Source organism: Acomys minous, assembly GCF_964271855.1.
Source record: "Acomys minous genome assembly, chromosome: 20".
NCBI classification, from domain to species: Eukaryota; Metazoa; Chordata; class Mammalia; order Rodentia; family Muridae; genus Acomys; species Acomys minous.
This window is the reverse complement of record NC_140502.1, coordinates 13,817,208-13,833,991: the sequence shown is the minus strand read 5'-3', so window position 1 is coordinate 13,833,991 and position 16,784 is coordinate 13,817,208. Positions and strand designations below refer to the sequence as shown.

Below are 16,784 nucleotides of genomic sequence, written 5' to 3'. Positions count from 1 at the left end.
CTCTATTGTAGAATCTATTTAAGGCCTGATTCCTGGAGTAGAGGTTAGACCATCAGCACGGATCTGGGAAGATGGGAGAGCCTGCTCATATCCAGGGTAAGTTTGCATGTAAGGATTCTTTGTAGATGGGAATGTGACCACCTGAAGGATGTACTCTTTTTAACTTCTAGCTGCCATGACTATGAGTCTCTCTTTCTCCACATGGTCTTCATCATAAGCTCTTGTTTGTTTTAATTATCTTGGCCTTCTTGATTATATAAAATTATATTTTAAAGTATAAATCTGCACCTATGTGATGGCAACCTATTTTGAATATAGGTTTGTTTGCTTACATTTTACGAACCAGAAAAAGTCTATATATTCCAGAGTTTCTTTGATCTCTCTTTAGAATCTATAGCGGGATGGACCTCACAGATATCCTACTCCATTATCTTTCTAAGTGTTGTACTGAAGGCCTGAAATCAGGTGTGAAGTGGTGTTAGCACCACATGTTTGATCTTATCATCATGCCCAGCACCAACACTCTCAGCAGCAACATTAGTATTGTTTTATGAGGCATTGATTCTCTGAGAAAACCTCGATATTCTGAAACTTTTTCTGTAGGTGCATCTTGCCTCTGACTCAGAGATTTACATTTCTCTGCCCCTTAGTGGTGGGATTAAAGTATAAGGCCAAATCCTCCTAGAACTGCTTGTTTTTGAAATTCAGTGTTAAAAATTCATAATTTTCCATTATTATAAAAGGGGGTCAATCTTGGAGTTTTGGTCAACAATTTTTGGTGAGAACAAAAGTGTCCTGTTTGGACTTTAAGACAGCTAGTTTGCCCAAATTGTACCAACATCCGTGATCTAAGATTTTCAGCTTTCTTTGAAAGCAGAGCAAAAAACAAAGAAACATACAAAAAACCAACAAGACTTTGAAACCAAAGGTTTCATTTTTGACTAATTTCTATTGACTATTTAAGATTATCTGAGTTGTGCACGCCTTTAATCTCAGCACTCGGGAGGCAGAGGTGGGCAGATCGATGTGAGTTCGAGGCCAGCCTGGTCTACAAAGTGAGTCCAGGACAGCCAAGGCTAACACAGAGAGACCCTGTCTTGAAAAACCAAAAAAAAAAAAAAAGCAACGGAACATGTTGAAGAGTGCTTTTATTTTTCAATTGAAAAGTTTTGGAGCCATATCTACTGTTTACCTCAAAGTCAAACTATAGTGTAGACTGCCCATAATGTGGAAGTTCTGCTGAATTTATAAATAATCTTGTATTATAGGTCTGTGGTCTAAGTTCTAGTATCTACTTGACAACTTTAGGTGTACTGACTGTTCCTTTCATTTGAAAAGCAGGAAAGGCTCATGGAGAGATTTTGTGTGTTGTAGGTTGATTGCTTTTCCCTTTTAATCAGGATCTTCTTTAGCACATGTAGGCTTTGGAGGTGCTGTGGGGTCCAGGCTGGCCCACAGGAGGAATTAGTTTTTCTGTCCCACAGTGTTAGTCCCGGGGATGGAAAACAGGCATTGCTGTACACACCTTCACTACAAGAAGCACCGTCTGTGGGCCATTTTGGTTTTCAGAGACAAGGTTTCTCTGTGTAGCCCTGACTGTAAAGGGCTTGCTTTGTAGGCCAGGCAGGCTACAAACTAACAGAGATCTGCCTCCCTCTATCTCTGGAGTGCTGAGATTACAATCACTCACCATCCCACATGGCTACACTTTTATTTTGACCTGGGTCAGTCTAATCTGCCAAAGCAGCCATTAATTGCTGTCTGAAAGCCTCAGCCCTCGGTGTCTAGCATGACAGATATGTAACTGAAGCCTCATTTTGCACCTTTTGAGGAATAACCATATAATTTCTTTAGTGGTACACCAGGCTGCACATGCACAGCAATGAATGAGTAAACTTCCTTGCCAACATCTTTGCCAGCATTAGGAATCATTGATTTTCTAGATATTGGCAGCTCTGATTGGAAGTGGGATAGCTGGATATTGAGGTCCCGCTATACATGTTCCCCAATTGTAAATGTGTTATTTGGTGTGTTTTTTGTACTTTGTGGTGTCCTTTAGATATATTAGATATTTAGCCTCCCTGTTATATAGAGCAAGCTATACCAGAACTCACAGAGATTCACCTGCCTCTTAGTCAGCATACATTTTATTAATGATTCATATACCACGCAGCACATGTTCTGTAAACAATGGTTAAAATTTTGAAGGTCCTGGTGTAGCATACCTATAATGGTAGCATTCAGGAAGACGAGGAAAGCCAATCTGTGTGAGTTTGAAGCCAGACTTCTCTACATAGTGCATTTTAGAGCAGGCTCTAATTGTACATGATGAGACCCTGATTCAAAAACAATCAAAAGCACTTGAAGTGAAATCAATAAGAAGAGGACACTCTGAGGTGGGAAACGATATAAGTGTCACCAAACAGAAGGGTATGGCTAAGGGATTGTGGGAGAAGCCAAAGTATGGGTGCATCTTAGCATTTACTGCCTGAAGAAGATATTTTAGCTCTGGTTAATATAGAAGTGATCAAACACAGGGAGGAACCAAAGAAAAATACAACTTCCTAGATTCCTGGTGAGTTGGTGTCCTTAATCATGTCTGTATATAATGACTATGGTGGGAGAGTTACCATCTTCAGGGAGAAAGGCATCTCATAGAAGAAAAGTCTTTGGAATCATTCTGGAGCTTATTTCTGTGTTGGAAGTTTTGGTACCTCAAAAACTGCTATTTGATGGGTAGAGGGTTATAAGAAAATATGGAAGGTGTTTGTAATTTTTTCTATATGTGAACAGCGGGAACCAGAAAACTGCAGAGTTCAGGAAAGACAGAGGCCAAGTACTGGTGAGACTCCATAGTGCAGGCCATCCTTAAGTGCTTTTGTGCACAGTTCACCAGAGAAGGAACAGGAGTGAGACTTTTGTATAGAAAGTCTAGAGAAATTTTTCAGGGGGTTTGAGTGTAAGAGATAGAGAATGTGGCACCTCACTTGTCTAAGCTTGATTTTGTGCCACATGGTCTCCAAATGAGAACAAATTTCAATGATGTCTCAGGATGTCTAGATTCCCAAGGTTTTCTGTTGCCGAAAAAAATGTACAAATGATCGGATGATCTTCTCTCCTTCCAGGCGAAACATCCTCTTTTTCTCCAGTGAATTTGGGCTTCCAGTGTTCCCCAGGTACCTCAGGTCTATCAAGTTCACAAGGTCTCATGTCTTCTCAAGTCCATCCAGAATCATGGGTTTCCCTCCATGATCCAAGACAAAAGAAAAAACGCACTGTGTTTACCGTGGAACAAAACCAGATACTCCAAAGAAAATTTGATAAACACAAGTACCTGACTAAAGATCAATGCAAGGAACTGGCTCAGAGTTTCCACGTGACAGAGCACCAGATCAAGGTATGCGCCATCTTGTGTCTCCTTTCCTCTACTAGTCAGATAGCCACTCCCTAACCAGCCAAGGGCACACTTCCCTGAATGCTTGATTTCAGGTGTCCCTACATTGCTTGGAGTTCCTGTGATTAGTTCCAGGTTGTACAAGGTTAGTGGAGTTGTTTGCATGGTTATGTTTGCAACTGTTTTGACTTCTTTTCTCCACTCATTAATTTATTTATTTAACCACTTTATACCCAAATTTCCCATGCCTCCCTACTCTCCCCTCAGTCCATTCCCCATGCTATGCTCTGATTCCTTCCTCCAAGTTAAGGGGAGGCCCCCAAGCATAACAAATCCAGCAATTATCTCAAGTCACTGCAGGCCAAAGCACATACTTTCCCACCTGGGAGTGATGAGGAAGCTCAGCTAGTAAGAATTACCCAGCAGTAGATATCAGAGTCGGAGACAGCCCCTACTCATTCTGATAGGGGACCATCATTGTGCCCAAAGCTGCACATTTGTTATCAAAGAATAGAAGATCTACATTCTGTCTGTTTTGCTGGGTGGCTCAGTCTGAATACCCAGCTAAGATTACTCTGAAGGATTTCATGGGATCTCTCACCCATCTGGCTCCCTTTATTCTTTCTCCTACTCATCCACAGCAGTCCTCCAAGTCAGCCTGTTGCCAGGGTTACTGTGTATGTCCCCATCAGTTGATAGTTGAAGCCTCTCAGAAGACAGTTACCCAACACTGCTGTCTGCCTCCCCTACCCAGAGATGTTCTCTCCCCAGATTTCTGTTTTCTCTCCTCTTTCTTCTCCTCACACACCCTCTTCAGCTCTTTGCCAATCTTATCCTCAGTCCCTTTATCCTTCCCAACCCATCCACAAATCTCCAAATCACTTCTTTCCCCTATCTACTGTGGATGTTGATGGTCTTTTTTGTTCTGAGTGAGTTTCAAGCATCTTCCTTTGGACTCTGCTTAGCTTCATTGGGTCTGTGGAATTTAGTTCTTCACTATATTTCTAATAGCTGCTTATAAGTATGTACATGTCACGTGTTTCCTCCTGGCTTTAGTTTACCTCACTAAGAATGATCTTTAAAATTATTTTATATATTGTAATTATCCATAGTACATCTTGAATGTAATCCCTACACTCTGCTCTTTCTGTTCTCACTATCTTCCCTCTTCTGCCCTACTCTGCTCTCCTAGACCTGAGAAAGGGTGGGCCCAACTCTCCTAGTGTCTGAACTCAGCTTTTCTGTTCTCATCAGAATAGTATGCATCTCTTTCCTCTGTGTACCTTCAAGGCCATCTGACCAAATGGCAGTGATCATATCATTTGCACCAGAGTTCATGTCAGAGGCAGTTTCTTTTTTCCTTCCCCATGAGAACATGAAGAATGATTTGACCCTTGGCTATGTCTGAACATGGTGTCTCAGTTTTCTGCTTGCCATGTCCTTGCTTGCTGTATGACTTTCTGCAAGCTCCCTTGGTTCCAGATATGCTGGGCCTCTTGTAGAGCTCCTAACACTTCCTTTTACTTGTATGCTCACCGCTTCTATGCAACTCTCATCACCCACTCACCCAGTATGCTCCTATCAGTCCCATTGTCAGTGCTGATATCATGTCAGGTTGGAGTATCCCAGGGATCATCTATTTGGGCTAATATCCACATATAAGTTAATAAATACCATGCATCTATACAGAGGGTGTCTTTCTGGGTCTGAGATACCTTACTCAAAATGATCATTTTAGTTCCACCAGTCTCAACATTTGAAGATTTGCTTTTGGATTTCAGAGTAGTATTCCATTGTGTAAATGCACCATATATTTTTTTCCATTCTTACTTAACTTTCCAATGTACTCAGTGCAACAAGTGGCCATGCAGTAAAGAGGAGAATATTTTGGGTATATGCCAAGGTTTGTTATTTATGGTCTTTTGGTAGATCTGTACATGTGCCCCATTTATAAATGGGTTATTTGATTTGTTCGGGTGAATTTTGTCAAATAGGTATGATATTTATCTCTTGGTTAGATTATGGTTGTTGAAAATCTTTTCTCAATCTCTAATCTGAAAGGTTTATACTTTAGTCAGACATCACAATTGCAACTCCTACTAAAAGTTACCTTAGTCTGTTGGTTTTCATGTCCAGTTCCAACTGCCATCATCATTCTTGGGCTCAGGAATGTGGGAGATTTGGGATATGTGTTGCATAGCAACCAATAGCCAGAATTTTCACACAGTATCATATTATTTGGGAGCTTAATGATATAGCTAATTTCTTTTGATTTCTGCTTTCCCTTTTCTCTCCAGATATGGTTCAAGAATAAGCGAGCTAGGCAGAATCGAAAGAAACTTGAGAAACTACCTGGGAATACTTATGGGAAGCGAGACCACGTTTCCTGCGACAGACCTGCCAGCCTGGCTAGTGTACCACTTGGGAAGCAAGGCCAAGCTTCCTGTGACATATCTGCCATCCCCAAAGGCACTGGGATTCCTCTAGCTTCTGTCTGTGCAGATTCTTTTTACCAGAAACAGTCTATTTCCACCAACTCTCTTCCACTCACCCCATCCAGTATGTCCTTTGATTCAGAGTCCATTTCTTCCTTGGGGGAGAGACCATCACGTGTCAGCTCTCCTCCTCCATTCCATCCCAGTATGTTCCCAGACACAGAATCCATCTTCTTCCCTGATGAGAACAATAAGAGTCTTGCATGTGAAACCCTGATGTTCGCACAGGCTGGGCAATCCACAGGAACAGGAGAAAGAATCCCAGATCTATCAGCAGCATGTCCATCCTCTGAACACCCAGCTACAGCCTGAATCCCAGCCTCAGTCCAGCCTTCATATTTCTGCACAGCTTCATCAGCATTTTCCGCAACAGACACAAGTGCAGCTGGAAACCCAACAAAGACTCCATCAGTCAACACAACTAAACTCACAGAACGTGTTCAAGATGACACTTTCATCAAAGACCAGCAATTCCTTAAAGAGCTCAGTGATTTGGAGGCTGCTGAAGTTGCACTGTCACCGCCTGACGTCATGGATTCCTTTTCACTCTCGGATTTCTTTTAAAAATCTTGATCTAGTGTGTCCTGTAACTACTGATCATGGCTAACAGTGTGCTAGGGAACAGTAAGTCAAAGCCTTTCATGTCCCTCCCTCTCAACTGTGAGTCTGCAATCATTAATACTACAGCAATTGTAGCCTTCCTCCTATTGGCATTCAGTAAGAGCCTGGATCATGGGAGTGCACATAGTTTCCTTGGAAAGGTACATCAGGAACATGTTCAAAAGCCACAGAAGCATCGTTGACAGAAGGAAGTCTCTCAGAGGGACTATATGTGGCCATAAACATCTTGTAGGCAGAGAAAATTTGTTGTTGATGTTTTTATCTGTTGTTTTTATCTCCCTACTCTGGGAGTCCTCTCCCAAGAGTGAAGACTCCATGACATCTGCTACTTGGATTCAACCTGAATCACTCCCATATCCACCAGATTTCCACCTTGTTTTTAGGGTACTGCCAGAAATACACTGTTGCCCTGGAGCTCATGTTGGATTAGGCAACACCCATGGCCATTGAACTTTCACTGCCTTTGCCAGCGAAGATTCTGAGTATTTAGGGAGAACTCCATACCAATATTCAGCTCCAGCCTGAATGGTTCCACCCATGGAGATGAGGATTGGGAGGGAGCCAACCTTAGTGCCCCAAAAAGTTGCTGGATGGCAAGCCAAGGTTGTAGCTTCCTTCCTTGGTCAATCCACACCTCTTGAAGCAAAGACTGAAAGAGCAGTAGCTGAGGCACACATGTTGTTGCTCAAAGCAAAAATCCATCTGCTGAGGTACTCCACCTGAGTGTCCTTCAAGACTTGGCTACTATTATAGACCTAAAAACACATCTTTGCCCAAATTGTCCCCACACTCTCTTTCGTAAGAACCCAGGTTCCTGTCCAAGAAATCAGTGTAAAAAGGAAGGTGTGGCAGGCACATCACACAAAAGACAGGACATTTCTGAAGATGCAGGCTCGGGGGAAATTGATAGATTTGTTTTTTACCCAGATATTGATTTGTAGAGCTCAGAAAATCTCTCAAACTGAAGAATTTGTTCACTTGCCCAAATAATTGTATCCAGCTTGAGGTTTTATTTCATCATTTATATGGTATGCCATCCTGATCTCCCTAGTACACATCCTTTTATCCTTCAAGGAACATGTTACCACTGCGCTCAGATATGTTTGCTTTTTTGACACTGGGTATACCTCTGTGTTCCCATGGTTATCCTTGAAATTTCTGTGAACTGTTTGCTTTTATCCCACTGATTGCTGGAATTCCAGCTGGTGATCGATAATTTGGACAGCAATTAGAAATTTCACGTGGAGTTTTCTTTTTCCAGTCACAATGGGTAGAATTTTGAAATATATGAGATAATTACGTAAATATACCCTCACATTGGAGATAGTGTTTCCCTAGGCCGACCAAGGTGGCCCTCAGGTTCCAATGACAGTCATCCTTCATCCTGAGTACTGATTCCAGATGTATGCCAAATGCCTGTGTTATTATGAACTTCTATTCATACCTAAGATGTCATTTATCTCTTTTTTTTCAAATAAATTGTTTTTTTAGTTAAATTTATGGTTGTCTTCTCTGCATTTTCCATTACAAAACATAAATGCTTCATAAATGCTGGATCTCACTAAGAGGGGAAAATAAATTAGTCATGTGGGGAGGAAATGGAGACAGGGGACAGGTGTGTGGGAGTGGGTGAGGAACAGAAAGTACTGATCATGCCAAGGATTGGATGGAGAAATGAAATCAACATGTGGGTGTATCACTTAGAGGAGCTATAACACTGTCACAACAGAAATGCCCAGGGTCTATGATGATGACTCACGTTAAGACCCTTAGCAGTAGGAGATATGGATGCTGAAACAGCTACCACCTGGAAGAAAGCAAGACGTGCATTGGAGGAATGGGGACACCAACACACCCACAAAACCATTGACCTACAATTTGTACTGTCTGCCATTGGGATGTACACGTATAAAGATGGAGCAGAGATTAAGGAAAGCAGCCAGCCTATGAATGGTCAAACTTGGCCCACATACCATGAGAGTTAGCTCACACCTCACACTCTTAATGATACTCTGCTATACTTGGAGACAAGACAGCAGCAGAACTGTCCTCTGAGATGCTTCACCCAGCTGCTTACGGAAAAGATGCAGAGATACACACCCAGACAATAGTTTACACAGAAATCTTATGGTACAGAGAGAAGAGTTGAAGGAGCCAGAGATGTCAAGGAGACACACGATCGACTCATGTGGGTCCACAGTGACTCAATTTCCACTCAAAGAGCATGCTTGTGATTCTACTATGCCCTCTAGACATATATAAGGGAAGTGAGATAGTCTTTACATGAAAAATCTTAACTACAGAAACAGGGGTTGTATCTAACTGTGTTGCCTGCCTGTAAATCTCTTTCTCCTAATTCAGTCACATTGTCTGTGGAAAATAGGAGATGTGCCTAGTCCCACTCCAACTAGATATGCCAAGTACTGTAGATATCCCATGGGAGATCTCGTGTCTCAGAGCACAGTGGGAGTGGGAGGTGAGGGAAGGAATGGGAGGAGAGCAGGGAGAGGAACTGTGATTAGTACGTAAAATGCATAAAGGAAAAGAATTTTAAAAACCAAACAAAAAGCAACCAAATAAACAAAAAATTTGGGAAAACATGTAGTGAAAGTAAACATGTTAGTTTATCCCAAGTCTGGCATGTGAAACAGACTGCTGTGAGATCCTGCAGTGTTTGCCTGCTGAAACAAGATTTATGAAAGGACATGAGGTGTTTGTCAGCTACAAAGGGAACTATCTCTTGCCAGCTGATAAAAATCCTGACAACATTGTGATAGAAGCATGTTGCATTGCATCTTTAATAGTTTGGGAAATGGTTGAAGATCCATGGCAGTGATTTATTTCCTTAACTAAGACAATACCAGGCCGTGGAGAGACGTTCCCAGACTTTTTACTGAGATTGACTTCAGCTGTCAACTACACTCTGATGCCAGATAGGAATTGATAAAGACCATGGCATTTGAAAATGCTAATAGTGAATGTCAGAAAGTAATTAAGTTATTAAAACAGCACCAATAGATCAACCGATAAGAGACATGACTGATATTGTTTTGCAGGAGCATAATACCAATATTGTAGGACAAGTCTTAGCTAGAGATCTCATATATCAAGATACCCAGTGCCTTACTTGTGTTGAATTTGGCCATTTGCAATATATATATTTAAAAGCACCAGACCTCAAAGCAACAGGTGTATATTGACTCTTGAGAAGTAGATATTCACAGAAGAGTACAAGGAGATTAGGACCATAATGGTAACGGTATGTCAAGATTTCCAGGGTATTGTAGCTACAGTGTGAAGGGAAATCATTGGTTTAAGGATTGCAAATCCAAGAGAGACATAAGAAGTAACCTCTTGCCATTGTTTAATGAAATTAGGGACCTGTCAACTCGAGGCCCTGCAGCAAACAATGGGAGCCATATTTCTTTGGTCAGCCAGGAGGTAACAAGCCAGCAGGGAGATCATACCTAGGTATTGATGATTTCATGCATGATATGAAATTTAGTCTGACTTTCTATCTGCCCTCAGGTAAAGGATTACAGGCGACCAAGAAGAGACTTGATACCCTATGAGTCTAGACATGGGGAGGAAGTTGTCCCCAATCACAGTCATAGGTGTGTGGAGTAGGAGGTAAGCGGGAGGGAGGGAGAAATGGGAGGATTCTAGGGATGGATAACAATTTAGATGTACTGTGAATTAATTAATTGAAAACGATATGTAAAAAGAATTTTATTTCAAAAATTATGAGGAGATTCAGATATAAATATTCCAATCTACTTCAGGGAAGATTGTGAGCATCAAAGAAACAAATGTGGCATATAAAGCCAATGGAAGAAAACTGTTCTTATTTCTACTGCTGATAGCAGTGTGACTGTCCAATCTATGAAGAAGCAGGACACTGGGAAATAACCTATTCAACTTTGGAGATATTCGATACACAAGTCCTTCAAAATTCCTGATTCACAGAAATGTGTGTCCGATGTCCTGTGCTGCAGGAGAAACACTGGATGCCCCATCATTACAGACCCTCCAGGTAGTCAACTGCCTCTGGAATTTCTGTACTTCTGCATGCTGCTTGCCTTCACTTCATACATATTAGATAATATTTCCTTCTTAAGACTCTGATGGGGTTGAAGACTCAGTACTCATAGTATAACCATGCTTCATCTGCTGTTTCTGCAGTGCCAGTGACTCTCCTATAGAGAGCAGCTGTGCAGGCACATGGAGGAGTGGAAGGAGGCATGCTCCTGTCATGTCATCAACATGATACCATGCCTGCATCGCTATACTTCTGAGGAAACAGTAGACTGGCCTCTCTGATAGTGAATTGATGAGTCATTCTGATGTATTGTTAAGACTTTGGCCTTAAAATTATGAGGAGTGGGCAGTGGGTTTCTCACTCATATTTCTAGCACTTCTATGTAATGACAATTCTCATGAGTCTCACCCCTAAGAGGGTTCCTTTTGGTCTGAGATTGTGATCTTTTGCAAATTAGTGCTAGAAATATCTTCCACTTGACTTGCAACAGGGTGCTGGAGAGGGTCATTAACTTCAGATGAGGGTATCCTTGCTCTGGTGCTGGGAGCTGTGCCTGTGTTTACTGGACACCCAGCCTCCAGTGTCTCTTCTTTTCCCTCTGGAAGGGAGATGTGCAGGTCCTGGGGTTTCTGAGGCTGCTTTGCAAGAGTTGATGTCTACAGAGGAAAACTTAGTAACTGATGTCAAAATATTAAGCATCAGGTCAAATTCTGGCTGTTTCCTATGTCAGCATCAATGTCTGTGCCTGCTCTTTGCCTTAGATTACAGTCTACACAACAGTGTCAAACAGTTTCCTTCACAGTCCAATTTCTTCACTTTCTGAAGTAGCACCTTTCAGTTAGGAAATGGTGTCTGAGATCATTTCTTACCCTTTTTGAGCACTATGCAAAAGAATTTTTCATTGCACAAATCTTTCTCTTAGCACCACAACCTCCCTGCAGCTCTGCTGAAATCTGCTGGCCCAAGTCCTTAGGACCTGGGAACTGAAAGCTGTGGGGAAGGAAGAACATTGTGCATGGACAGCTGCTGGTATGCTTGCTGGGGTTTCAGGGCTCAGTCCTGGACAGGTGCATCAAACATGGTTTCGTATAGCTGTTCATGGTGTTAGAGAGATTTCTCTGAGGTCAATGCACTGTCTGTTCTTCCAAAGGTCCTGAGTTCGATTGCCCGCAGCAACATGAAAGCTAACAACTATCTATGATGAGATCTGCTTCCATCCTTTGGTTTGGAGGCACACATTCTGGCAGAATACTCTATACATAATAAATGACTAAATAAATATGCTTTAAAAAATAAAACTGTGCATGGTGGCACAGACCTATAACCCCAGAACTAGGGGAGATAAAGGCTAGTGAATCTCCATGAGTTTGAAGAATCCTGGTGACGTGATCAAAGTCTACACCAAGCACATCAGGGGAAAACATCATTCACCCCCAACATTTCTGCATAGTATGTGAACACAGGTGAGCTTCCTCAGGGAGTCAGTGTGTTCCGACAAATGACTCACCTTCTTTGCCCTCACGTGGCAGTCGAATGGGACAAACTATGGGTGGAAGGAATAACCCAGAAGGTTCATGTTACATTTTCACTGGCTAACTGTTGTTTACAAGTGATGTGTCTCTTCATGTACAGATGAGAATTCGAGGCTAAAGCTGTGCTGGCCTTGGACTGGGAAGATTTAGAGTTCAGTATCATTTGTGACAGTTCCTCAGGTGCCGGTTGTAGGTGGATGACTGTCGGAAGCTACGGTTACACAGGGAGCAGGTATAAGGCTTCTCTCCTGTGTGAATCCTCTCATGAGCATGCAGGTTGGTCTTGTGGCTGAAGGACCTTCTGCATGTGCTGCATGTGAAAGGCTTCTCTTGCTTGTGGATGACCTGATGAACTCCAAGGTCTGAGTGGTTATAAAAGCCTTTATGGCACGAGGGACAGAAAAATGTCCTCTCGTTCCTATGTTTTCTCTGGTGGGCTAAAAGTCTAGACCGATATTTGAAGGTTTGGGGACATTCATCACAAGTGTGCGTTTTCAGGTCTCTGTGGAGTCTCTCCTGCTGACCTGTACCTGTGGAGTTGGCCTCAAGATTCTGGCACAGAGAGATAGACTGAGAGGGAGGCCACTGTGGCTTAGAGAGGAGCATTAACACCTCCACTGCGACATCTTCAGGAGAAGGTGCACTTTGTGACTCTCCTAGGGACCTGAAGGGGCCCTGACTCCCTCTTGTAGCTTTGTCAAGGTTTCCATGAGAAAAGCATCCCTCTTCAGTCTCTGCATCTTCTGTCTGAATAGTGAGAAGGGGGTATATCTCATTTCCAGTATTCCTAGCACCAGCATTTACTTCAGTAGCATTCCAGAAAGCGTTGCAGCCATCTTCATTGTCTTCAGTGTGGTCTAGCCTGGAGGACAATCCTGCTTGTGACTCCATGGGTACAGCTTCAGGAAATCTTTCCCAGAGGGACTGATCCTGGTGCCTGGAGGAGCCTTGCTTTGTCCCTTTGGTTCCGTGGGGGATTCCACAAAAAATATCTCCTTCTTCAGGCTCAGGATTTTGATATCCTTGGATAATAAAAAGGGGATCCCTCTCAATTTCTAGACTATAAACACCACTATTTACTTCACTGGTGTGCTGGGAGTGCTTGTAGCCATCTTGAGTGTCTTCATATCCTGTGGAATTAAGACAGTCCATGAAACTGTACCCCAGAAGTGATCTCGCACAACATCCCTATCTTTCAAGTATCCACACTCACCTGCTGTGACGATCCTGCCATGTGGCGTCTGAAGGGGTGTGATTCCGTCATCTCCTGTTGCAGACATTGCTGATTGCTGTTCTTTAAATTCACTGATGACTTGTTTTAAGGAAAGATGATCAGAGAAGAGGGCTTCCTGCCCCTGCATGGAGACATGGACCTGTAATCAAAAACCAAGTGACCATTGTCAAAGAACCAGTGGATGATGTAATACCTGCCCTTAACCTGTTTGTGCAGAATCATTAGATTGTGGGTTAGCTCGTCTCTCTTAACCCTCTCTCTAAGGATATTATCCTGGCACTCACAAGTTCTGTAATCTCAAGTCACTATTGACACTGTGTTTGCTCATGTTGTTGAGTCAGTCTCCGGAGAGAAACACAATGTGAGTCGCCCGTGGAGCTTTGGAAAAAATATTTTCTTCAACTGCTCCGTACATTGAAGGGGGACCATAAGAAACTTTGCCAATCTTGAAAGTAGGGAGGCTGACCCTTGTTCCAGGCATTGTGTCCCATCCACCAAACATTCTGGAAAGATTCCAACATATCGAGCATTGGGGGAAGAGAACAAGGCTGGGTTGGAACATGCATAATTAGTGGAATTCTGAAGAGCTGGATTGCATAGAGCAGCCTTTAGCATCTCAGACACAGAATCCCTTTTGGTCACCTGCTCTGGATGAGCCTCCCTAATCCATTCAAGGGAGTTGGTTGTCTGTTCTAATAAAGTTTGTCCTTTCAACTACAGAAAAGTGTCTCTATGGATGACATTTTTCTTTTTGTTGATTTCTTAGTCCTTGTTTTCATTTCTCAGTTGGCTCTAGGATTGATATCTGTTACTTTGTGCCCAGAACCCTTGAACTCCCTTCATTGTTTCTCTGTGATTGTTGCTATTCTAGAGGAAGATCTTCCTTTGGCTTCAGCCTGTGATCTGTAATTGCTATTTTCTATCAGGGATCTTTAAGGTTTTTAGTCTTGTTCTCTACTAGCTGAATCTTGGTATTCCAGGCTCCCTGTTGTCTTTTATTCATACTCAGAGATAGCTGAGGCTTTTTCAACACCCCCTAGTCATTAGTCATCAGTGGCTTCTCTCTGTGTTTCTCTCTCTGTCTTTCTCTGTATCTCTCTGTCTCTCTGTCTCTATCTTTCTGTATCTCTCTGTCTCTGTCTCTGTCTCTGTCTCTATCTCTATTTCTCTCTGTGTGTCAATGTCCCTCATACATTTGGGTCAGTGGGTTTTATTTCTAACCCATATAATTCTTTGTCCTTGCTACTGATTACTAGTCTACACAACCTCCGTAGACCATAAATAACTTTATCATCAAAACTTTGGTTTATTGGGTTGTGTATTTATTATTGTGTAATTAACAGAATTCTCTTCTGACTGAAATAAGTGCAACATTTACATTGGTCTTCTTAAGAGAACTTTGCCTCTGCTCTGTGGAACGTGAATGAACACTGTGGAAGATTATGGGGAATTCAGTTTCATTCACGAAATTCTAAACTTAAAGCACAAAGGCTTCAAAATGTGGAACAACACAAATTATAAAATTTGTGTTCTTATACATTAGAACATTCAAATAAGCAGCAGGCTGTTGTACCCCATATTTTTATCTTTCTAAATTTTTTCACATAGACATTTATGCTCTTATACATATATACAATAAGCTACTTACAGCAAGAAGCACCACAAAACAACCAGGAATTATATAAATGTTACATTCAGAGTTTTGGCTTTTTGTATTTGGCAGCTTTGAAAAAAATCACAATCTTGGTGCATCAAAAAGTCTAAATGTAAATCAAAATTTATCAGAGCTCATCATTGTCAACTTGAAACACCTATATAGAACAGAAAATATCTTAACCCCTAAGCTTACTTGGAAAAGTATACTATCTGTTCTTAACCACATCAGAGACTTGAGAAGGAATAAAAAATTAATTTCATGATTATTCAAGGCCTGCACATTGAGAGCTTCTGCAATGAGTAGATGACAGAGACAGTTTGCTGCCTCAACAGTCACTCAAAACTCTTGGCTAAGTCATTAAAGTCTAGGCTCACAACTAAAAGATAAGGTATCCTAAATTTTCAATCTAGCACCTGGGAAGTTAAAGGCATATGATTTCTCTGAACTGGGATGAGGATGATTTCACTAGTAACACAAACAGCCTAGCCTTCCTGTTTTCCCCAAATCCCAATGACTGTCTTTCCTCCCAACTTAGTCATCTCTCACCCCAGGTACTCACCATGACAGGAGGTTTCAAGCACTCATCAGTCAGACCCTCCATGAATCTCTCCATGTTTTCCCCACTTGATTTCCACTTCTCTGTTAAGGCATCCTTGTCCTTGTAGTGCCCACTGTTGAGAAACTGCTCAAAGACCAATTGAGAAATCATCTGCTCCTTGCTCCATTTTTCTGGCTGCAACCATGAGGTGAATATCTCCCAGAGTCTTTGTAGCTCTTGCTTTGCCAAAGAGCCATTGTCATTTGGGGAAAAGTTCAGCTGAGGACTTGGTGAGTTAGAGTTGTCTTCTCCAGAATTCACAACAGAACCCCAGCTTGGAATGGACTCTAGATAGTCTGTTTCAAGGTCATTTGGTGGTGACTCAGGCTTAAAGGTTTTTCTGAGCTGTGAAGACATTTTGGTTAGGTTCATCAGGAAGATTCAGTTCTGCCAATTTAGTATCTGTCTTGTGACTTCTGAATGTGTTTCAATACTTGGTGATGTACAAAAGCTACAAGTAAGAAAGAGAAAAGATATATAATAAAAGGTCAAAATCTACTCAGGTTTATTTTAGAAATGGTTTCATGATTATATGACAGTAACGTTAAAAATATGTTTCAAAAAATAAAAACAAGAAACTATGGAAAGTGCAACAATATTTGACTCAATAGGAAGAAAAATGCTCTGTCAAGGGTAGGAATATCTGTCATGAGAACATAGCAAATTACGCAATAGCTCAGGGTTCTCTCATCCCTTCTTGAAAAAGCATATGTTATTGTTGCTGTTCCTCAAGAATTGGATTTCTCCCATTCTAAAATGTCACAGAACTATACATCCTCAAGAAAAATATTAAAGTGAAAGAACACAAGGAAGTCAGGAACAGTTACATAGAGAAGACCTGTCTTGAAAAACCCAAAGGAAAAAAGTGAAAGAACACAAATATTAAATTACAGAACAGTACAGATATATCTTTAAGAAAACATATCTTTTGTTTCTGTATTTGAGTAGCCTTTGCTGTTTAAAATATCAAGCATTTGATCATAAAGTTTGTCCAAAGCAACCTGCTCTGTAACAGCATTCTGTTCTTTGAAGCTCTGACTTCAGCAATCTTTGTCCATGATGGAAGTGCCAATCCAGTTGTAAAATATAGGCTGTATCCAGCGCCCCCTTTCCACCCTAAAACAAAGACCTGATCCATTGAAGTATATAGTTAAGGGAAACTCTACCACTATAACCATGTTTTTGGTGCCTGTAATTCTCCTTCTGGGTAACTT

The 16,784-nt window shown here is 41.6% G+C and overlaps 2 protein-coding genes across 2 annotated transcripts in view; one reads left to right on the top strand and one right to left on the bottom strand.

The window, feature by feature from the left end:
• Window positions 1-16,784, bottom strand: part of LOC311591033 (cone-rod homeobox protein-like) — a gene marked incomplete at both ends in the record, with an annotated part of 313,330 nt that overhangs the window by 176,499 nt on the left and 120,047 nt on the right. The gene's annotated exons all lie outside the window — the stretch shown is intronic.
• Window positions 33-7,012, top strand: LOC311590971 (uncharacterized protein). Its single transcript, XM_084770292.1, has 3 exons — window positions 33-96; window positions 3,126-3,397; window positions 5,692-7,012. The coding sequence occupies exons 1-3, from the start codon at window positions 72-74 to the stop codon at window positions 6,199-6,201; spliced, it is 807 nt and encodes a 268-aa protein (XP_084626418.1). The 5' UTR covers window positions 33-71; the 3' UTR covers window positions 6,202-7,012.